Source organism: Thunnus albacares, chromosome 8 (assembly GCF_914725855.1).
Source record: "Thunnus albacares chromosome 8, fThuAlb1.1, whole genome shotgun sequence".
NCBI lineage: Eukaryota > Metazoa > Chordata > Actinopteri > Scombriformes > Scombridae > Thunnus > Thunnus albacares.
In genome coordinates this window covers 25212851-25232028 of record NC_058113.1, presented here as the reverse complement: position 1 = coordinate 25232028, position 19178 = coordinate 25212851, and the positions used below count along the sequence as shown (strand labels likewise).

Sequence of the window (19178 nt, the reverse complement as noted above, 5' to 3'; positions counted from 1 at the left end):
TCAACTAAGTGAGGTTTAAATTTAGAGTTTTACATGTTAGAAAAGGCTTGAATATGAACTTAATTTGTCTCATTGTCTATGTAGCCGACTGTGAGGGTTTTCTGTTCAATTTCACAGAACTTTCCCTGGGGAATGGGAATTAAATGGCTGGTTTTCCCCGTTACGTGCTTGAAGGTTTTGCATGTAGGAGACAATTATTGGGGGGAAAAAAAAAAAAAAAGAATGGAGTAATTCATGTATTACTCCTTTTTTACAATCCAAAGCCAAGACAATATATTGTGTCTGCAGGGCGAATAGTGTTTGTGCTGGATAAGAAGCCTGCAGTACAAAGCCCATTTCATAAGACAGAATTCCAACATTGTCACTGGTTTCCCTTCAAAAGAATACCATTGCATTTTATCTCTGTTTACCAACAGTGCAACAACAGTGGTGTGAAAATCAAAATCGAACATGCTGCATTGTTGTGGGAGCATGTGCTTGGACACAGGTCAGAGAAAGGGAGTGTGTGTGTGTGTGTTTGTGTGTGTGTGTGTGTGTGTGTGTGTATGTATGTGTGGAGGGGAGGGGGGAGTGTCTGGGATAAAGAGCACTGATTTAACAATGGAAAGTTCACTTATTTAAAGCACAAAGCAGAAAGAAGCCTTTACTGTACAGGAAAGAGGGGAAGTCGGGGCGGGGAGGAGGAAACTGGACGCTTGAAAACAAGGTGACGCCTACGTGACTCACTGACTAGACCTGAAGAGAAGAGAAAAAGGCCAGACAGAGGAGAAAGTCCTCACACATTTAGCTGTCCTTCTGTTTCATGTCAGTCTAGTGCTGCAGTAACGGCTGCGGATCTGGTACTGTCATCATTAACTAGATTGTTTCTTGCAATGCAATGGCAAACGTTTATATTGTTTTACTTTGGGCCATAAATCAGCTTGCAGAGTGAATTGCGCTGCACCTTAACCTCTGGGAAAGTAAAACAGAGTGGAAGAGCTCTGTCTCGGCTTTATTGTTTGTCTCAACTTTGCAAAAGGTAGGTGAATTCCGCTCTGGGGGTTTTTTGATGTGGACGACTTCAAGGTAGACTGCAAAGGGAATTCCAGGTTATATTTAATGCATGCAGGTTGGGTTATGTTCCTGCACTGCTATCAGCATTTCCTCTGTGTTTTGTTGTAGCAGCTGTGCTTGAGGGGGTTCATTTTAGTTTTGGCAACAGACCCCGTCCCTGTTTTGTTCCAATTTCGAATTCTAGTGCAGTCTGCGCTGCCAATACTGTTGTTCTTTGGATACTTCACAAATAAATTAAGAAAAAAAAAAAAAAAAAAAAGAATACCCTAAACATTTGGATTACATTTTTTATAGGAGGGACATGTTGGTTTAATTGGTTTTGCTTTCATTTTAATTTCACATTTTCTCTGGAGGTGGTGTTATTATTCCTACTGCAGTGGCATCCCTGCTGCATGAGTACAGAGGAAATAGTGTGCTGTTGCTGAGGTCATGGACAAATTCCTCTCTCTGTTCTCTGTCTACATCAGCAGGTGTTATGGATCTACAGTATTTCCTGTGCTGGAGAGTTGCCCCACTGCTTCTCTTGAGTAAGGATTTTTTTGTTGTAACCACAGTCTTAATGATTTTTGGGTAAAAAAAAAAAAAAAAACATGCTTGAAAACTACAGGAGGAAAACAAAAATACAATACAGAAAAACAGCCCCACTCCATAAGACAGTTGCATATTTGTATTCTCTGAAGACACAAAGAAAGATCACAGCAACATTTAGATGAACCTGGATGCCAATGTAAAGGAACTGGGGTTTTCCTTAAATTGCATTTTGCGTTAATTACCACACTTGCATCATTTGCATCTCCTCCATCCTTTGCCTATCAAGCCACAGCACGGTGTAGACACATGATTAATACTCCTTGTGGTAAATGCACAGAGGCCTACCAGGTCCACTGCAGTTTTGACACAGATTTTAGGATATTGATGTGGTTTGATGGATATCACATTAGGCATGGCTGTCATGCGCTATAAATCATCTGTTTGACATTGTTTGATGGAAACTGGCCATACATATTCATAAAGTACATGCTGAGGACGGAGATAAAGTATTATGCCATTGTTTGTTTTATTAGCTTTCCATTCTACCCAAACAATGAAAACCTTTCAAAAGCCAAAAGGTCAAAACTGATGAATATAAAATACTCATCCTGTCCAGCTGAATAGAAATGCATACTGTATGAGGCATGTAAGCACCAGACAGTGATGAGTATGCGATAACAAATGTCCCCATCTCTGTCCTCAGTGCCATGTGGGCTCCAGTGTATGTCAGTGCACATCCTCAATGAGGGGCCCGTCTATGTAATCCCCGGCTCCAGTCTGGTTCTCCGGGCCCGGATCGAGCATGAAACCCTGGAAGAGGTCTCCACGGTAACCTGGGAACGGGAGCCCGAAAGTGGAACTCCCAAGAAAGAGACACTGGCTACGTGCCCTAGCGGAAGCCCCAAGTGTGCTGTAACAAGGCCAAGCGTCCGTGTGAACGTGGAGCAGCAGGAGATGACACTTCAGATCAGTGAATACCGCAGAGCAGACAGCGGCGTGTTCGCTGTGACTGTGACAGATCACGCAGGAGCCAAGACCACTGCACACTGCATTGTCAGGGAATATGGTAGGTCAATGATATACAGCATGTGAAGGAATTTATTGTGAAGTTTATTAGTCCACGTTATAGTAGTACTGAAGCAGTTAATCGATTTATCAATTGACAAAATTGGTCAGCAATTTACTAATCAAGTAGATTAATTTAACACTAAATGCACTTTTTTTGACTTAGTACATAATGTTCATAGTCACACTATCAATTGATCCTGGTCCCCATTTTATAGTCTACATCATAGTGTATACAACAGAAGTTGCTTTCCAGTATTTCTGTCCTCCAGATCAGTGGTTCTCAAAGTGGGGTCTGGGGACCCACAGGGGTCCTTGAGGGGGTTCCAGGGGGTCCCCAGCAAAAAGGGGAATAATTTATTTTCACTATAATTCTCCTATAATTATAATAATGTATAACTATTTTGGTCATGGGCTTCATACATTTTCTGTAATAAAACATCTAAAAACAAAAGATCTTATCAGATGGGGGTCCATGGTCTAATTGTGTCGCTTTAGGGGTCCTTGACGTGAAAAAGTTTGAGAACCACTGCTGTTGATGCCCCAAATATGTGAAAAAATCTATGACATTACCTGGTACTCCCCGCCCCCAAAGTGTGAGGCAATGTCGTGTTGAATGCATTTGTTCAATCTAAAACAGAATATTAAATTGCTCTTTATGTAATTTATCAAATTTGCCAACATTTGAAAGTGCCAGATTATCCAATGTGACAATTTGCAGTTTTTTTTCTGAGCACTTTTTACCTGGTGGGTAATTCCTTAAAGTGTTCAGGCTTAAAAGTTGAGGTTTAAAAGGTGCATTTTCTTTACCTTGGAAACAATAACCCCTTTGGATCCCTTTGTTTTTTTAAACTGTTTTTCAGCCTAAATAAAATATGGGAAGACGAGTCAGGCTATGTGACATTGGAATTACCATTTGTCCTCATTTCTTGGCATTTTATGGAGTAAACAGTCATTAATCGCAAAAATAAGGCAAAAGATTTAAAATGTCAACAGATTTAGTGTCCCTTAAAACGTCAGGCAGACTATTCCAGGGGTTTGGGGGAGTAATTAACGAAGGCTGCCTTTTAGTTCGGACCTCAAGAACAGTCAAGAGGTTTGAGCAGCACATGAACTGTACATGATTCTGTCCTCCACAATATGTATGGGCAAGGAAAACGTCATACATTAGAAAGGTCAGTGGATGTTGGGGCTGTTAGAGGCAGCCAGGAGTAACAAAGTGTAAATACTGTTTTCCTGCAACATTTTGAAAATCTCATGGACGCAGTTTCTGTAGAAATGTGGTCTTCGATAAATCTCAGAGTAATGATATAAAAAGCAGAAATATTTCAAATACTCATCAACTGACTATGTTCTGGCCTTTCTAGTGTTAACACTAACAATTACCAACAGCACAGTATAATGAATGTGCTTTAATTTCACACCAGCAGGCATTGTTTCTCTCTGATGGTGGATGTCTCATTTAATAATGAAACACGTGAAATTAAATTTGCCTAAAGGCTTTGTTTCTGTGCTTCTAGATGATTCCGGTCTCGTTGTAGCTCTCTAGTTTTCCGTCAAAGCTTCTTTGCTTTAACTCTCATCTGTCTGCTCCAACACTATCAATTCATCAGCTCCACTCCTCTCTACATCTGCTCTCTCAGCTTCCAGGGTTTTCCATCATCCAATTCTCCTACATTATGCCTCTCTGGTCTCATTATTGTCTCTGAAACTGAGCCAGTTTCTCTTGACAGCGTTAAACGTCCCTCATGATTCTTTGTCTTAGACCCTCTTGGACAGCCATGCGCCATTATTCTTATTTTATAACAGATAAATGCCCACGGCTGAGCACTTCACATGTCACCATCATCTCCTCTTGTTTCTGCTTGGCTCTGAGTTTTTTACCTCCGTTCTTATCGCCTCTTTTCACTCATATCCTCACCTCTGTTCGTCTGTCTTTCCAGAGGAAGTGCACCACGTCTCGGTCAGCATCAACGTGTCTCACTCATTGCTGGTTTGCGGCGAGGCCTGGGGGACTGACCCACACTTCAGGTGGCTCCATGAGAGGGTTGCCATCACCGAGTCTGTGGGAATGATCTCCAAAGATGGAACAACATTGTTTGTGACCATGGCTCCCATTTGTGGCCACTTCACCTGCATGGTCAGCAACAAGCGGAGCCACAGTTCTGCCACCTACACTGCAGGTTCGAGTTGACTCTTACATCGGTGTTCCTCTGTACCTTTGCATGAAACCATTAACACTGCTCTAATGTGTAACCTAAGTGCAGCAGTAAACCTTACTCTAAGTTGACCTAGATAATAATATGATAGAGCTAAGGGCTCGCTTATAATGACAAACCTACAGATAATTATCACCCGACTTTCCCTCAGCTCTACAGAGCATTTTAGTATCTTTAAGCTCATTGTTTTGGATTCAGGACAGCAACTTCACAGTTTTGGTTCACTCACTGCATCCTTTCCAGGTGCAGGCAGCTGTTTAAAGCAAAAAAGCTCAAAAAACCTCTAGCCGCTACAGAAAGGCAGAGTTAGCGGCTACCTGGTGACATAGTGGAGCATTTAACAGCTAAAGAGCCAGATATTTTTCCTCAGGAGAAGAGCTGCAATGATTACTTGATTAATAGTTGATTACATACTATTTGATTGATTAATCATTTTGAGTAATTTTTTAAGAAAAAAAATCCTCAAATGTTCTGGTTCCAGCTTTTAAATGTGGATATTTTATGGTTTCTTTAGTCCTCTATGATATCTTCGGGTTGTGGACTGTTGGTTGGCACAAAAGACGACATCTGAGGATGTCATCTTGGCTTTTTGGAAACAGCAATCAACATTTTTCACCCATTTTCTGACATTTTATAGATCAAACAACTAATTCATTAATCGAGAAAATAATCCACAGATTAATTAATAATGAAAATAATTGTTTGCAGCCCTACTCACGAGTTGGTGGAGACCAAAAATTATGCTAAAAGAAGAGTTACATGTGTCTGCTGGATGTGTACCTTTTCCTAACACATTTGCCATATCAACTTTTTCAAGGTGATGACATGTCAATGTTGTGTGTACAACTTGCCACAATTCCCCCAAGTGACCAAAGTACAATCTTGAGGTACTTTGTTTACACAAGTATTTCTGTTTTGTGTTACTTCTAGGCCACAAAATTTCAGTATTCTTTCTACTTCATATTCATCTAACAGACACTTTGTACATTTTACATATAAAAAATATGTTCAACCAATAGTGTGCATGCAAATAATTTATTGTAATTGATTAAACTACCCAGTAAGGATTTAAAATTAACTCCATCACAACCAGCTACAAAAGTATACATGCTGATTACACCTTAATGCATCAGTCATATTGATCCAATTATACATTATATAATATAACACTCTGAAAGTGCATAATGAGGACTTTAAACTTTGATTCTTTAAGAACATTTCCATAATACTTGTGTACATTTGTAAGTATTTTCTGCATTAATGTAGAGATGTACATTTATGCAAGTAAAATTTGTACATGCGGGATCTTTATTTGCAATGGAGTATTTTCCAATTGTAGTGTTGCTGCTTTTACTTAATAAAATGATTTATATTCTCCGTCCTCCACTGACCTATCTAAGCTCATTGACATCTTATTTAAAGTCAGTTCAGAGCTCAGACTTTGTTATAGCATGCCTTGCGTCGATCCGAGCCGTGTCCTGATTGCACTTTGTTCTGTGTATTGTATCACTGGCGGTGTTTCAGTGATAAAGGATTTTCCACAGTACAATCAATAAATCACTACCGTCACTACTGCTACTGCTGCTCCCACTGCAGCTAAACAGGCGAAACAAATGCAGTTCTTTGTATCTGCCATGAGACGTGATGATCCAAAGACGGCGTATTTTAGGATACATCCTGTTAGCTGTTGCTGCTTTAGTCTTCGGTGACTGTACAGACTTGTTGCAGTGAACCTTTCAGCCACGTCAGATGACCTTTGGTTGTTTTTTTTTTCCCCCCTTCCGTCGGGTGTCTTTGCCCTGCTTGACAGCACCTTGTGAGACAGAGAGCAGAGGGACAACGGCGGCTGTAGTGTGTCTGGTTCTCCTGCTGTTGTTTGGAGGAGTGCTGGCTTTTCTGCTGTGGAGGTACAGTAAAGCACATACATACTGGCAGGCAACAACACAAATCTCATTTCAGGCTATTCTGATGATAAAGCCATATGCTGAGAGAAAATAAGACACTGCTTGTAGGCCAGAAAAAAAAATAACTGTGGATACAAAATGCAAACAACAAAATACTACCCAGCGTCCTCCCACATGAGAAGTGACACACATGAGGCGTGACAGGCCAGGCCGTGTCTGCTGACAAAACAATTGTCATGTTTACTCGAGCCAGTGTATGGTTTGTCACTGCTGTTTGATTTAAATTGGACACTTGTTTCTTTTCAGGAGACACAGGCACAATAACAGAGGAGAAAGGCTGCACGAACATTTGGATGACACCATCTGAAAAAAGGCCCAAACACTAAAAAAAAAAAAAAAAACAACAAAAAAACACTTCTGTTACTCAAGAGGTCTCAGAGAGGAGAACTGGAAATGTAGTGGACTATGAAGGAGGAACTTCCTGTCCTGTGAGCAGTATGACCTTACACTGCAGTGGAACAATGTGAAGAGTGAACTGCTTGCTGGCTAGTTGAAACATATCTAAAAATGGATATTCAGCTTGAAGTGCCAGCGATGTCTTTCCACTGCCTCCTGCTGGACTGTGTATTTAATAAAATAATCATTTTGTAAGCTCTCTCTCTCTCTCTCTCTCTCTCTCTCTCTCTCTCTCTCTCTCTGCATTGAATCCCTGCATATAATGTGACCAAAAAAAACACACTAATTCAACACTTAACAAAATCTGAAAAAAAACACACAGTTAAAGTTTGAAAATAAATTAATTGGTTGCCTTCAGTCCATATGATCTTAGACACTGAACTTGCCATTAGAATGATGTACATTTATTTTAACTGTTTACAACAGTTATTGAAATTTGGCTTAATTGTATGTAGTAAAGGTAAATTACAAATATGGTTCACTTGTCAAGAGAAAAAAAAATGCAGATCTTTCCCCCAAAATTGCTCAGAAAAATATATTTTGTATAATTTTCTTTGTCTCTTTTAGAATACCAGCACATCTAAGTACATAGCACTTGTACAAAAATGCATATAGTGCATGAAAATATGCAAAACCTGCAATTATGGATATATAATCAGGAAATTCAACTATTTATGTATCATTTTTCTTTCCTGCATTATTATAATACTTGTACGTGAATTCAGCTCCAGTTTGACTCCAGGAGAATCTGTGCATGAATTGTATGTTGTAGATCTCAAACTTAAATCCTCTGCATTGTTTGTTTTTTTTGCTGATTTGGTGTTTAATGCAGTGGTTTCAGTTTGCTGTGAGCCACAGAGGATCCAACTGTGTGACTTCAAAGGATCACCTTTTTTGTTTTTTTCCTTCTTCTTTTTTTTGCTCCTTGCAGTTTTCTTTGTGTTTATCCAGAAAGTGCAGCTTGTGTGTGAAAGATAACCCTGTGGATACATTATCACCTACACTGGCAACATTAACTTTCACAGTACACCCATCACACTACAGAAGAAATGAACCCTCTCACCTCCAACAGTGTTATTGCTGTGCTCAGTGGAGCTACATTGGACCACATGGAGGAAACTAGACCAGAGAGGCAGAGGTCAAATAGAGGACGAGTTAGATCAGATGTGGGAGGAAAAAGCAAATCGAACATCTGCCACAGAAGTTTAGACGTGCCTTCGGGAGTTCAGCCAAAAGATCCGAAGATTATTTCTCCTTTCTATGCTGATATTTTGAAATATATCAAAAAGGGAAGACACTCTATTTATAGCTACAAAAGCCCTCACTATTGCCAAAACTTTAAAACTGATACAGGAATAGTAGATACAGCTTATAGCTCCCTGAGGCTATATCCCAAGGTGGGGAAGACAATGATGAAATATCATGCCTGCCCTCTAAATGCACCTGTCCTATATGAAACAAGAAGTCTCATGCAGGTCTACTAAAGTTGCAAATGTAGGCAATATATGAAACATACATCAAAAGACTGGAATGTGTGCACCTTATCCTTCTGGTATAAGCATTAAAAAAGAGGGCAGAACATTTCTCAAACAGCTCCCTCGCCCAGATTTGTGCCAAAATCCCTTCTGTCACAAGCTCATTAGCACTGCTCCCATTATAATGGGAGTCTACCGTGCGCCCTCATGTGCCTCCTATCAGACTACAGAGGAGATGGAGGAGCATTAGAAGCACATCCATCATATGTGGCTGAACCTGCAAGCCACAGAGCCTCCTCTGAAGTTGGACCAAACTGGAAAGAAAACTTATTTAGAAAGAAAATCTTACTGCTTATGTAAAGCAGAACTTTCTCAAAGATATGTGTGTGCAGTTACATTAGCTATAGAAACAAGTAGGTTTTATGGTCCTGAAGACCTTTAATTGATTCAATTAGGTGAGACTGATGATTAAGTTAATTTTTATGTTTTATTGTAATGATGTTAAGTAACCCAGTGGAATTTCTGACCTCTTGTAGCACTTTTTTTTACAAGTGGGTCCTTGTTTTGTTTGTCTCGTACACTATTCCAATGATCTACAGGTGGTTGTAATGCGCCAAGAAATGCAGCAATGCGCTAACAAAGGCAGGGAAGAAGAAGACTGCAAGCTAGTAAACATGGATGTAAACAACGCAGGATTTAAAACTCATAGGAAGGAAACGCATTCAGCACTTTTGTTGGACCTCAAGGATACATGCAGTGCATTTTGGTGAATAACACTAAATCTTTTGTTTGTTTACAAGAAAACTCTACAGGGCACCTTTAAGGACTACTCTCATCATACTAGTGTACTTCCTTGTTTTATAAATGGGGCAGTACACAAGTTGAAGCAGCTGCAGTGCCTGTTTGACCAAAGCAATGGCCAGCGCTGCAAACCCCGCCCTCAAAGTTCTTGTACTTTTGGAAAGTGAGAAGTGACTCTTTGGGGGGTAAAACAATCTCCCAGGAACTTCATTTAGACCCTGGTTCCTCCAGTGTTAATGCAAGTAGAGGAACTGAGATCCTCAAAAGGTTCTTAGTCCTCCGGGGAAAGGCTCCTGTGATAGAAACGCGGCTTGAGTAAAATGTCCTTTATTTCTGGTGAGTTCTTCTGCATTTATTATAAAAAGCTTGAGTTAGATTTTAGGACGAGAGCATTTCTGTGGTTGATTTTATTTGAACAGTTTGGGACAGAAGTTCTTTGTTTTCAATGTTTTGTTATATGTAAGAAGTTGTGTTCTTGTCTGCAACAGTGTTTTTAGTGTCTTATGAGTCAGTGTGGGCTGGGTAAGATAACATAACTGTATGTGCATGAGTCAAAAGAATTAAAAAGATGATTGAAAAACTAGCAAAAATGTCAAATATTAAGGTTAGAATGTGTTGGCTTTTACTACAAACTGTGGGTCAGTATCTTCACAAAAGTACCAAACTGGAGCCAACTGTCTAGAAAGAAAAAGGTCAAAAATATTAAAAAATGATTTTACTCTGTAACCTGGCAGTTACTCCACAAAGCTGCTATTGTTGAAAACTAAATAAATAAATAAATAAATCCATAATAATCATAATAATGTGATATTAGTAAACTGTCATGGTGTAGACTGGAGTGGGTACTTTCTCATTAATTTTGCAGCAATATATCCATCAAAAATTTCTCTAAATAATGAAACTCATTACAGATGCATTGCCAGACTCTGAGGACTGACAAGTGTACAATAACTGAATAATGGCTGGAAAAAGACTGTTAGAACGGTCCGTCATAATTCACACAGTCCATAAAATAGAAATGATTGTCTGTTGATGCCTGACAGCTCAATATTATCTTATCACCATCTCTTCAGTGATGTGACACACACACACACACACACACACACACAAAATAGCGGATTCATAAATTCAGATTGTTGTTCGTGGGATGTATTGTTCTCTGTGCAGCTGTAAAGAACAGTGCACTGATCCATGACACATTCATGAGAAACATCAGCGGCCAGTTTTCCCCCTGTTGACCCCAATTATTCAACGTGACTCTGTGCATTCCAGCAGTGTTGTTCTTATCACAGTTGGATTTCCTTGCCAAAATTATTCATACTCATGTTTACACAGATAGGAACCAGCGAAGGGCCAACAAAAGGGGAATGACTGGTCTGGTATGACTGCGTCAGGGGATGGGGAAAACATGACCAGCTATTTATACAGATGGTAATTTCACAATCTAACCATGTTGTTATTAACATCTTGAGCTCTAAGCGGTAGTTCAATGTTTTATCAAGCGATTTGATTATCTTAGCTTAGCATAAAGACTGCAAACAGGCGGAAACAGCTAGCCTGGCTCTGCATATAACCCCATCTAAAACCATAACTTGTCGTTTTTACACTTTGGTTTATTGTACAGATTAAATAAATAAAATATAACGTGTTAAAAAGTAAGTTTTAGAGGTGCTAGTTTAGTTGTTTCCCCATGTTTCCAGTCTTTATACTAAGCTAACCACCTTCTGGCTGAAGCCTTATATTTACCAAACACACACAGAGATAAGCATAATTTTTCCAAAAATGTCAAATTAATTCTTTAAAGTGACTGTCATTTTGGCTAAAATGATAAAAAGATGCTCAGGAAAAGTAATCAAAGCACATGAAAATAGATTACAGAAACCTTCAGAGCCAAACATTCAATCAGCAAACAGTCAATCACAGGGTATGCTTACATATGCAAAGACTATGGAAATATTAAAATCAATATTTGTTGCTGATGGTGCCCAGCAGACGCCAAAACGCAGTGCTGTGATGGCCGGCTGCAGCTGGTGGATCCTCTTTTGCAAGGTTGACATCTGTGATAATTCCCTGTGCTACCAGGTCATTTGTCATCCATGGGACAGAGGAGAAAGTCGTGTGAAGCCTGTGACTCAAGTTGCTTGTGTATCGTCCACCCTCCTGACAGAAGCAGTGATGGAGGTTAGAGGTAAAATGAAAACAGCACTGACACAATAGATTCATAATATCCTGTGATGTTAGAAAAAAAAAAAAAGAAAGAAAGAAAAACTAAAAACAGTACTTTGGGAATTGTGCCATCAAAAAAAAAACACACAGTGTCTAATCTTTTCCATATGTCCCCATACACATGTCCACACATATTTTTTTTTCCCCTGATTCAGCCCTAACCCTGACTTCCTTCTGATGGCTGTCCTCTGCCTTCACCTCCCAAAACACAGACACACCCTCTATATCCCATTGTACATAGTGTTTGTGAGCCCTGACAGAGAGCACAGTGTTCAGCTCCATACATTTCTTATCAAGCCAGACTTTCTCTTGGTGAAGTGCTCCCACTGCTGGTGAGATTTGAAACTACAGGGACAAGGATGGTTGCAAAGCCAACAGGAAAGACCACATATTAAGTAAATTAAAATCCTTAGATGAGTTCAAAGTGAACAATCAGATAACAATATAGTTCAAAGAGTTTTGGTTAGTTTTCCCTCATAGCACTTCTGAGGGCAATAAATGTGATGATTGCTCTCACCTTGTTGTGATCTTAAATATATGCAATTTGTTCTCAGGTCTCGTTACATATCACAGGAGAGATCTTGATCTCATTAAGACTTCCTGTAATATTTCTGTCAGAGCCTCCCTGATGAAAAACCTCTTCACTGAATTTTCAACCCCCTCAAGTCTGTTTTGTTTGCAACTTGTTAACTAAAGAATTTGGATGATACAGTCCATGTGTTTTCCCCAGTGACTGCATTTCATCAGTGGAAATTTTATTCACAAAATACAACATAAGGTGTTTTGTGCACAGTTCCTGTTTTTTCAGTACGTTGCCAAAAAGCACATCCTTAAATTAAAATAGTAGACAACCAGAATCCTCCAACCCACTTTTAAAACAACAAACTCACAACAATAAAAACACAATGTTGAGCAGAGAGCTCCCCACTCTTCTCCAGAATTCTTCCTCTTATAGCTACAAGGTCAAGGTGTTACAGATGCAGCTAATCATCATTAGCAAATCAAGGAAACCTGTGGAGGTGACAGCGAGACACAAAAAGGAAAACAAAAAGAAATGAGAAGAAGAAAAACAAGAAAAGAGAGTGAACACCAACAAAGGGCATGTGTAACATGGTAATTTACAGCTTTCAGTCAAAGCAGCTGTTTATAGCCAGACAGAACAAACAATAGACGGAGAGGATTTAGAAGGCTTCACCTAATCAGCTGTATGAGAGACACCTGTGCAGTTCAGGCAGCGGCTGTCAAACCAGTTTGTATATTCAATTATGTTGTAAATTCATTTATTAAAATGGTGATTCAGGCCTGTATTAAAGCTGACACATATTTTCAGTTGGTGTTTGTTTTAATTATGCAGCTGCTTTGGTAATTATGATAAAGTGTTAGCTGCTTGAATTGCTGGTGCATCAATACATGGCAAAATGATGTAATGTACTAACAGGGGAAATGTTTTTTTTTAAAAACATGACAGATCTTCACCACTAGATAGATTCTTAAAGGGATGTATGCTGAATAATTCACTAAACTGCATGTTCAAAAAGTACTGAATTAACATCTCCAATGGTCTGTCCCAGAAGCAGCAGCAAGGCTGTGATCTTTATTTTTTACAGTTGGTGCAAAAAGACAACCAAATATTTACCAGTATTTCAATTTATACATAAAATCACTGATATTATAACAGTGATGTTCAGATTTTTTTTAAAACTAAAACCATATTTTCATATAAACAATGGGGAAAATGTGCAATGTAACCAACAGTGATTTTGGAAGCATTTCAGTGTCTTTCAGCTCATTGTTTTGGTTTTCCAGCCCACAACTTTACTGTTTTGTTAAGTCTCAGCACTCTCATCAACCTCATTTCCAAACACAGCAGGCAGCTGTTTTTTGAGTGACAATAAACACGCTTAATGTTACCTGCACAGCACAAAGGGACAAATCGACAAAGCAGTTAGCTGGTGAACATAGTGGATAATTTAGCTATTAAAGAGCCAGATATTTACTTCAGGAGTTGGTGGAGATTTAGCTCACTTTGTGACTTCAGCTCTCCGTACATTACACTGATTTGGTGACAGAGCTGCAGAGAGAAGAGAAAAGTCTTTAAAGTATTTTTTTACCCGCTATCCAGCATCTTCAGAGACGTCTACCATGCTTTGGTCTGAATATTCAAGTTGCGCCCGCCAGGCAAATATTTTATTATTCCTGGCAGACAGTACATATCTATAAGATAACAAAAATGTCTTTGAAAATACAACCCACTGCTGCATAACAGGTAAGTTTTGACTTTTCCCCTTAGGTTTGCGTATAGGGAGCGCTATGTGACCAAATGATGGAGTAATGTATGGAGCACTGAGGTGAAAAAAAAATGGGTCAGTGGACAAAACAGAGCAAAAAGGAGAGTGAATATTGGACTTACATTCATTAGGTGGACAGAAACCCAACTGCAACTGATTGCTCCGTGTCTGGAGTATGCTTATATTGGCAACTGTTTGCTTACACATTCACCATACCAGCTTTTAATGGACCAGTGTGTAAGATTTAGTGGCATCTAGTGGAACAGACTTGGCAGAAATGGAATATAATATTCATAAGTATGTTTTAATTAGTGCATAATCCCAGGAGAATAAGAATCGTTGTGTTTTCATCAAGGACAAACCAAATACTGGCTCTAGAGAGGGCCTTTTACGTTTTTCATGAGTTTTACGGCCACCGTAGGTTCTCATACACGCTTGGAAAGGGAAGGTGAGGGGAGGGGTTTTCAGTTGGTTGCAATCTGCAACCTCACCACTAGATTCCACTAAATCTTGAGCCATTTTGACATACGAACTCCGTACAATGTCTGGAGAATCAGGTCCAGACATTTTCCTGTGTTGCTTTTTCACACATGTAACACACAACATGAGTTTGTCCATGTGAGATGCATTTTGACCTACTGGAAATACTCTGTTTGGTTTAGGCAAGGGGTTCAGAAGGCAGGACATGATGCAAAAAGTATTCTGCCATTGTAACTCAGCGTTTTTAAACATTTTTTAGCAGAAATAAAGCTGCTTTTATGTAATGAGAAATCTCCCATTAGCGCTAGCTTCACAACAGAGTGTTCAGGTCCAGTCAGGACAATGCAACTTGGCTGGCCTGCTGCGTTTATCCAGTGCCAGTCATATATGTAAAATAGTGTCTGTGGAGAAGAGGGGAGTTGACTGCTGGAGGTCAAAGATGTCATATTTAAGTGTATGTTCCGCTTGTTTAACAGTTGTTTGATAAATTGTTTGAACCGTCTCCGTTACTGTCGGATTTTGTTGCACTTATGGCAGCGAGCAGTTGTAGCACACTCGCTCGCACATTCACACATGGGCTCAATCGGACATTACACAGACTTTGTACTAAGGAGCTGGCAGGGTAAAGCCTGTTTATGTCTGGTCTGACTGATTCGGACATTTGCGTTCACACATACAGCTCCTCTGCTCTAATATCTGGAATATTTCAGGGTTGCAGTGCGTGTGTGAAAAGGGCTTTACACACTGGTCCTTTAAAGGTGACATTATGTGAATATTGTGTTTACAGCTTTTTCCACTGCCCCTAAGTGGCCAAAAGGTCTTTTTTTTTTCGTCCCCTGAGATTTAACTTTTAACAGTGGACTTGGTCAGTGTTACTGTACCATCATGAGGGATGAATGTTGTGTCACTCTCGGGCAAAGAGAAACTGTGGCAGCTGCATTTACGCCCACATGCCTGTTTGACTAAACAGTGGCTCTCCCTTATTTAAATTATGTGCAGAAATTAACACCATCATTTTGTCGGTTGGATACGGCTGGGCGCAGGGGGACCTTGCTGTTTATGACAGTTGGATGTGAACATAATCAGTGTTGACTCCCACCCTGCGGAGCATCTGGTTTCTCACAGAGCATCCATCTCGCCTTGTTTTTAATTAGGGGAATTGTTGCTGCTCAGCACTGATCATTTTCTGTTGGTTGTTGTTCTCTCATTACACTGTGCTGTAGTTTAATGTGTCCCAAGCTTCTTGCAAATTTTCCTAAAGTGAAGAAACAAACATCTTTACAGAACCAATTTTGATACAAAAGTAAAAGCGCTCCTATAATATATGTTTTGGTATTATTACATTATCATGAAATCTAACTGCCATAAAAGAAAAGAGAAATGTGGCTATGAATCCCGCAATAAGTCACAATTCCACATTTCAGTAATGTTATAAAATATGCTATGTACTGATTTTGACAGTGCACTATTTTATCACTTAGTATGTAACACAAATATGTACTTACATGAAAAGATAGAAGACATATGGCAAAAAACTGACAGAAATTTGGATTCAAATGCACACATTCATAATTATTCTGTTGTTGTATTTATTAATTTTATGTCAGAGCTTTCACACCACCTCCTTGACTGTGTTTTTACTATTTTCCATTTCAAAAAATGAGTGTTTTTAGTGTGCATGTAGGTTTTATGCATAATTCATTTTGTCTAGTATTTTTTTCTTGTATTAACATGCTACATCACTAAAACTAAAAGAATTGGGGCTGCAACCAATGATTATCTGATTATCAATTAACCTGCTAATTATTTTCTACATGAATTATTCATACTAGGGATGTGCAGAGAGCCCGGTATTTGTATTTGTATCTGTATTTGTTGAGGCAGCAAAATTATTTGTATTTGTATTTGTATTCAAATAAAAGTGGAGAGAGGCTTAAAAATCCTGTTTTTCTTTTTATTACACTTTTAATTTTAGAAAATTAAAGTGTTACAATAAGTGTTCATGAATAAACTCTGAGTCTCCCAGATCATAGATGACTGCGCTGACTATTGAGCTAAAACTTAACTCTTCGCCTCATTGCAGACAGACCTCTACCTATTAACACACCCATAACACAGAGACAGCACACTGTGTAATGTGTAGGGAAGAACTTCAAAGGCGATTCTGGCTTTGCACTTTTCATTTATTGCCTATTTTTTACAACCTAACTTTGTGGAAAGGAGAAGGGGAACAACAGGTTATGGAGAGTCCCTTGAAAGCATTTTGCTTGTGTCAGTAGCTCAGCTTTATCTCTGGGGAACACCCCAAACTCCGAGGGTGATGTCCACATTAGGAAATGTGCGTAATGTAGCAGGTGGAGGTGACCTGCTGATAGACGTAACAGTGAAGCAGAGGAGAGAGACAGAGATAGCGATGTAACCGACCTGTGCGCTGTTATTTGACATGGGGTTTTTTTTTCTTCCCGAATACAAATAATTTTTAAAATACTTGTATGAAACAAATATTTGTAAAAAAAACAACTAAAAAACACTATTTGTGCTTTGCCAAATAACGTATTTGTACACCCCTAATTCCTATATATGTATATATATATATAAACTACTGAAAATTCCCCAGAGCCTATAGGTTTTTAGTTTACAATTATTTAAAACAGAGAGAAGCCAGAACACCCACACATTTGAGAAACAGATCTTCACAAAATAATGATTGTTACTTTTTACTTGAAAATGATGAATTTATCAAAATAGTTGCGATTAATTTTCTGTCAGTTGACTAATCTATTAATTGTCTAATTGTTTCAGTTCTAGTTAGTATTAGACTAGTCAGAAATTGGGACAGATTGTAGAACACTGACAATTTGAATTCTTGGCAAATTTGTGTGGGAAAAGTTCATTTCTTAGGTGATTCCCAGTTTACTGAGCATTTGTGGAACTGTATGAAACTCAGGGTGTCGCTTAATAAGAGTGTGAGTGCATGAAAATGGATACATGACCTATAAAACAGAGGAGTGATCCTTCCTCTGGATGAATTTGAGAATCAGCATGATATTCCTCCATCTTGAAGGGAAGTGTACTGTGAAATGAGGGTAGGAGCTACTTTACATGATCCTCATGATAATACTGCAGGGCTACATTGTCTTCAGCCTATAAATGATCCGGGTCATGCTAAAAACATCCTGCTCTTCAGCCTTTTGAGCCAAATAAATTTGACATGTTGCTAATAAAAATCTGTGCCCTATAAAAAAAAAAGATTTTTAGGGGGTTTCAATTATTTAAACATTATTATCCTATATTCCCTCCCAGGCAAATTTTAAAAGACCCACACAGATATTTTCAGTTATTTGTTTGACATTGTGGGAACTATGTTGGGAATTATGTGAGATCAAATTTTATGTACTAATAAAGGTGTAATTTGTCCTACTCTAACAGATGCAACAAACTATCTGGAGAGGGAGATGTCAATCAATCAGGGTACACACCGGCACTGTCCGAAGAGAGAGAATAAGTGGATTCACCTTTGTATGTTTGCCATGGCTGTGTAGAGAAGCTTGATAGTCTTTTTTTAGAAAAGTCCCTCTCTTTCACAACCGTAGCTGCTGCCCCCCTTCTACCTCTCCCTGGCCCAGGTATCACACCATCAACACTTCAGCTCGTTAGTGGGAACAACAAGTGTGTCAGTTTGGTTGTTGTTGGTTGGTGCTGAACATTTACTGACTACTCTCACTGGGTGCCTGCTTGGATGTGGTCTGCATGCAGTAGTGTATGTGTGTGTGTGTGTGTGCACCAGGTATTCCTCATGTTGTGGGGACTCAACACCCCTATGGGGACAAGAAGCAAGTCCCCTTAACGTAAATAATTAATTTTAAGGTTTAGACTTGGTTTAAAATTAAGGTAAGTTTGTGGGTTATGGTTAGGGTAAGGGTTAGGCAAGTAGTGGTTGTGGTTAAGGTTAGGATAAGTCAATATAATGTCCTCTGAGGTGATGGAAACATGACTGTGTGTGTGTGAGAGAGAGAGAGAGAGATTAGGGGTTGGAGTGTGCACTGAGTCTCTAGACTCCAATCTAAAGTAAACCTGTGGGATCTTAAATAAAGCCTTGAGCATTTCTCCTCCAGAATTGTATTCCCGGCAGTGTGGAGAAGGCTTTGAAATAGCTTTTAAACCTTAATGTTTGGAAATAAAAATTACAGAAAGTATAACAGGGCAGTTCACTGAAAACATACAATATGAGAAGTCTAAATAATAAACAAAAATTAAGATAACTTTTGGACCTTGTGATTTCTAAAATCCTGGCCATGAGCCTTCCTGTTAGCCTTCTGCTTTAAAAGCTTGATATAAATGTAAGCAAAGGTTTGTAAATGTATTTCTTTAGCTGTACATATTTCACATTGGGTAAAACACCATCACACTAAAAAAAATCAATAGTCAGGTCTCTGATTATTTGATCATTATTGCAGAACTGATATCTGACTGATATGCATTTATATTGTATTAATCAGTATGATCAATATTGGGTATAACAAAACTACTACTTGATCAATATCCTTGCTGTAGCTACTGTTAAAGGCATACACATTTCTGCTGCTACTCAGTGCATTCATAATCTACGTTCCTAAATAAATGTGTTGCTACTTTATTTCTCAGTTTCACTTTTCACACATGTATGACATCTTACCAAGG

At 38.9% G+C, this 19178-nt stretch overlaps 1 protein-coding gene across 2 annotated transcripts; it reads left to right on the top strand.

Moving 5' to 3' along the window:
- The first annotated feature begins 699 nt into the window (after positions 1 to 699).
- Positions 700 to 7423, top strand: si:dkeyp-97a10.2. 2 transcript variants are annotated; one of them, XM_044360027.1, is made up of 6 exons: positions 700 to 1018; positions 1524 to 1580; positions 2288 to 2650; positions 4593 to 4832; positions 6679 to 6775; positions 7079 to 7423. In XM_044360027.1, the coding sequence occupies exons 2-6, from the start codon at positions 1529 to 1531 to the stop codon at positions 7137 to 7139; spliced, it is 813 nt and encodes a 270-aa protein (XP_044215962.1). In that variant the 5' UTR covers positions 700 to 1018; positions 1524 to 1528; the 3' UTR covers positions 7140 to 7423. The 2 variants fall into 2 exon arrangements, with proteins under 2 accessions (XP_044215962.1, XP_044215961.1); XM_044360026.1 differs by having other exon boundaries at positions 703 to 1018; positions 1521 to 1580.
- Positions 7424 to 19178: the final 11755 nt, after the last annotated feature.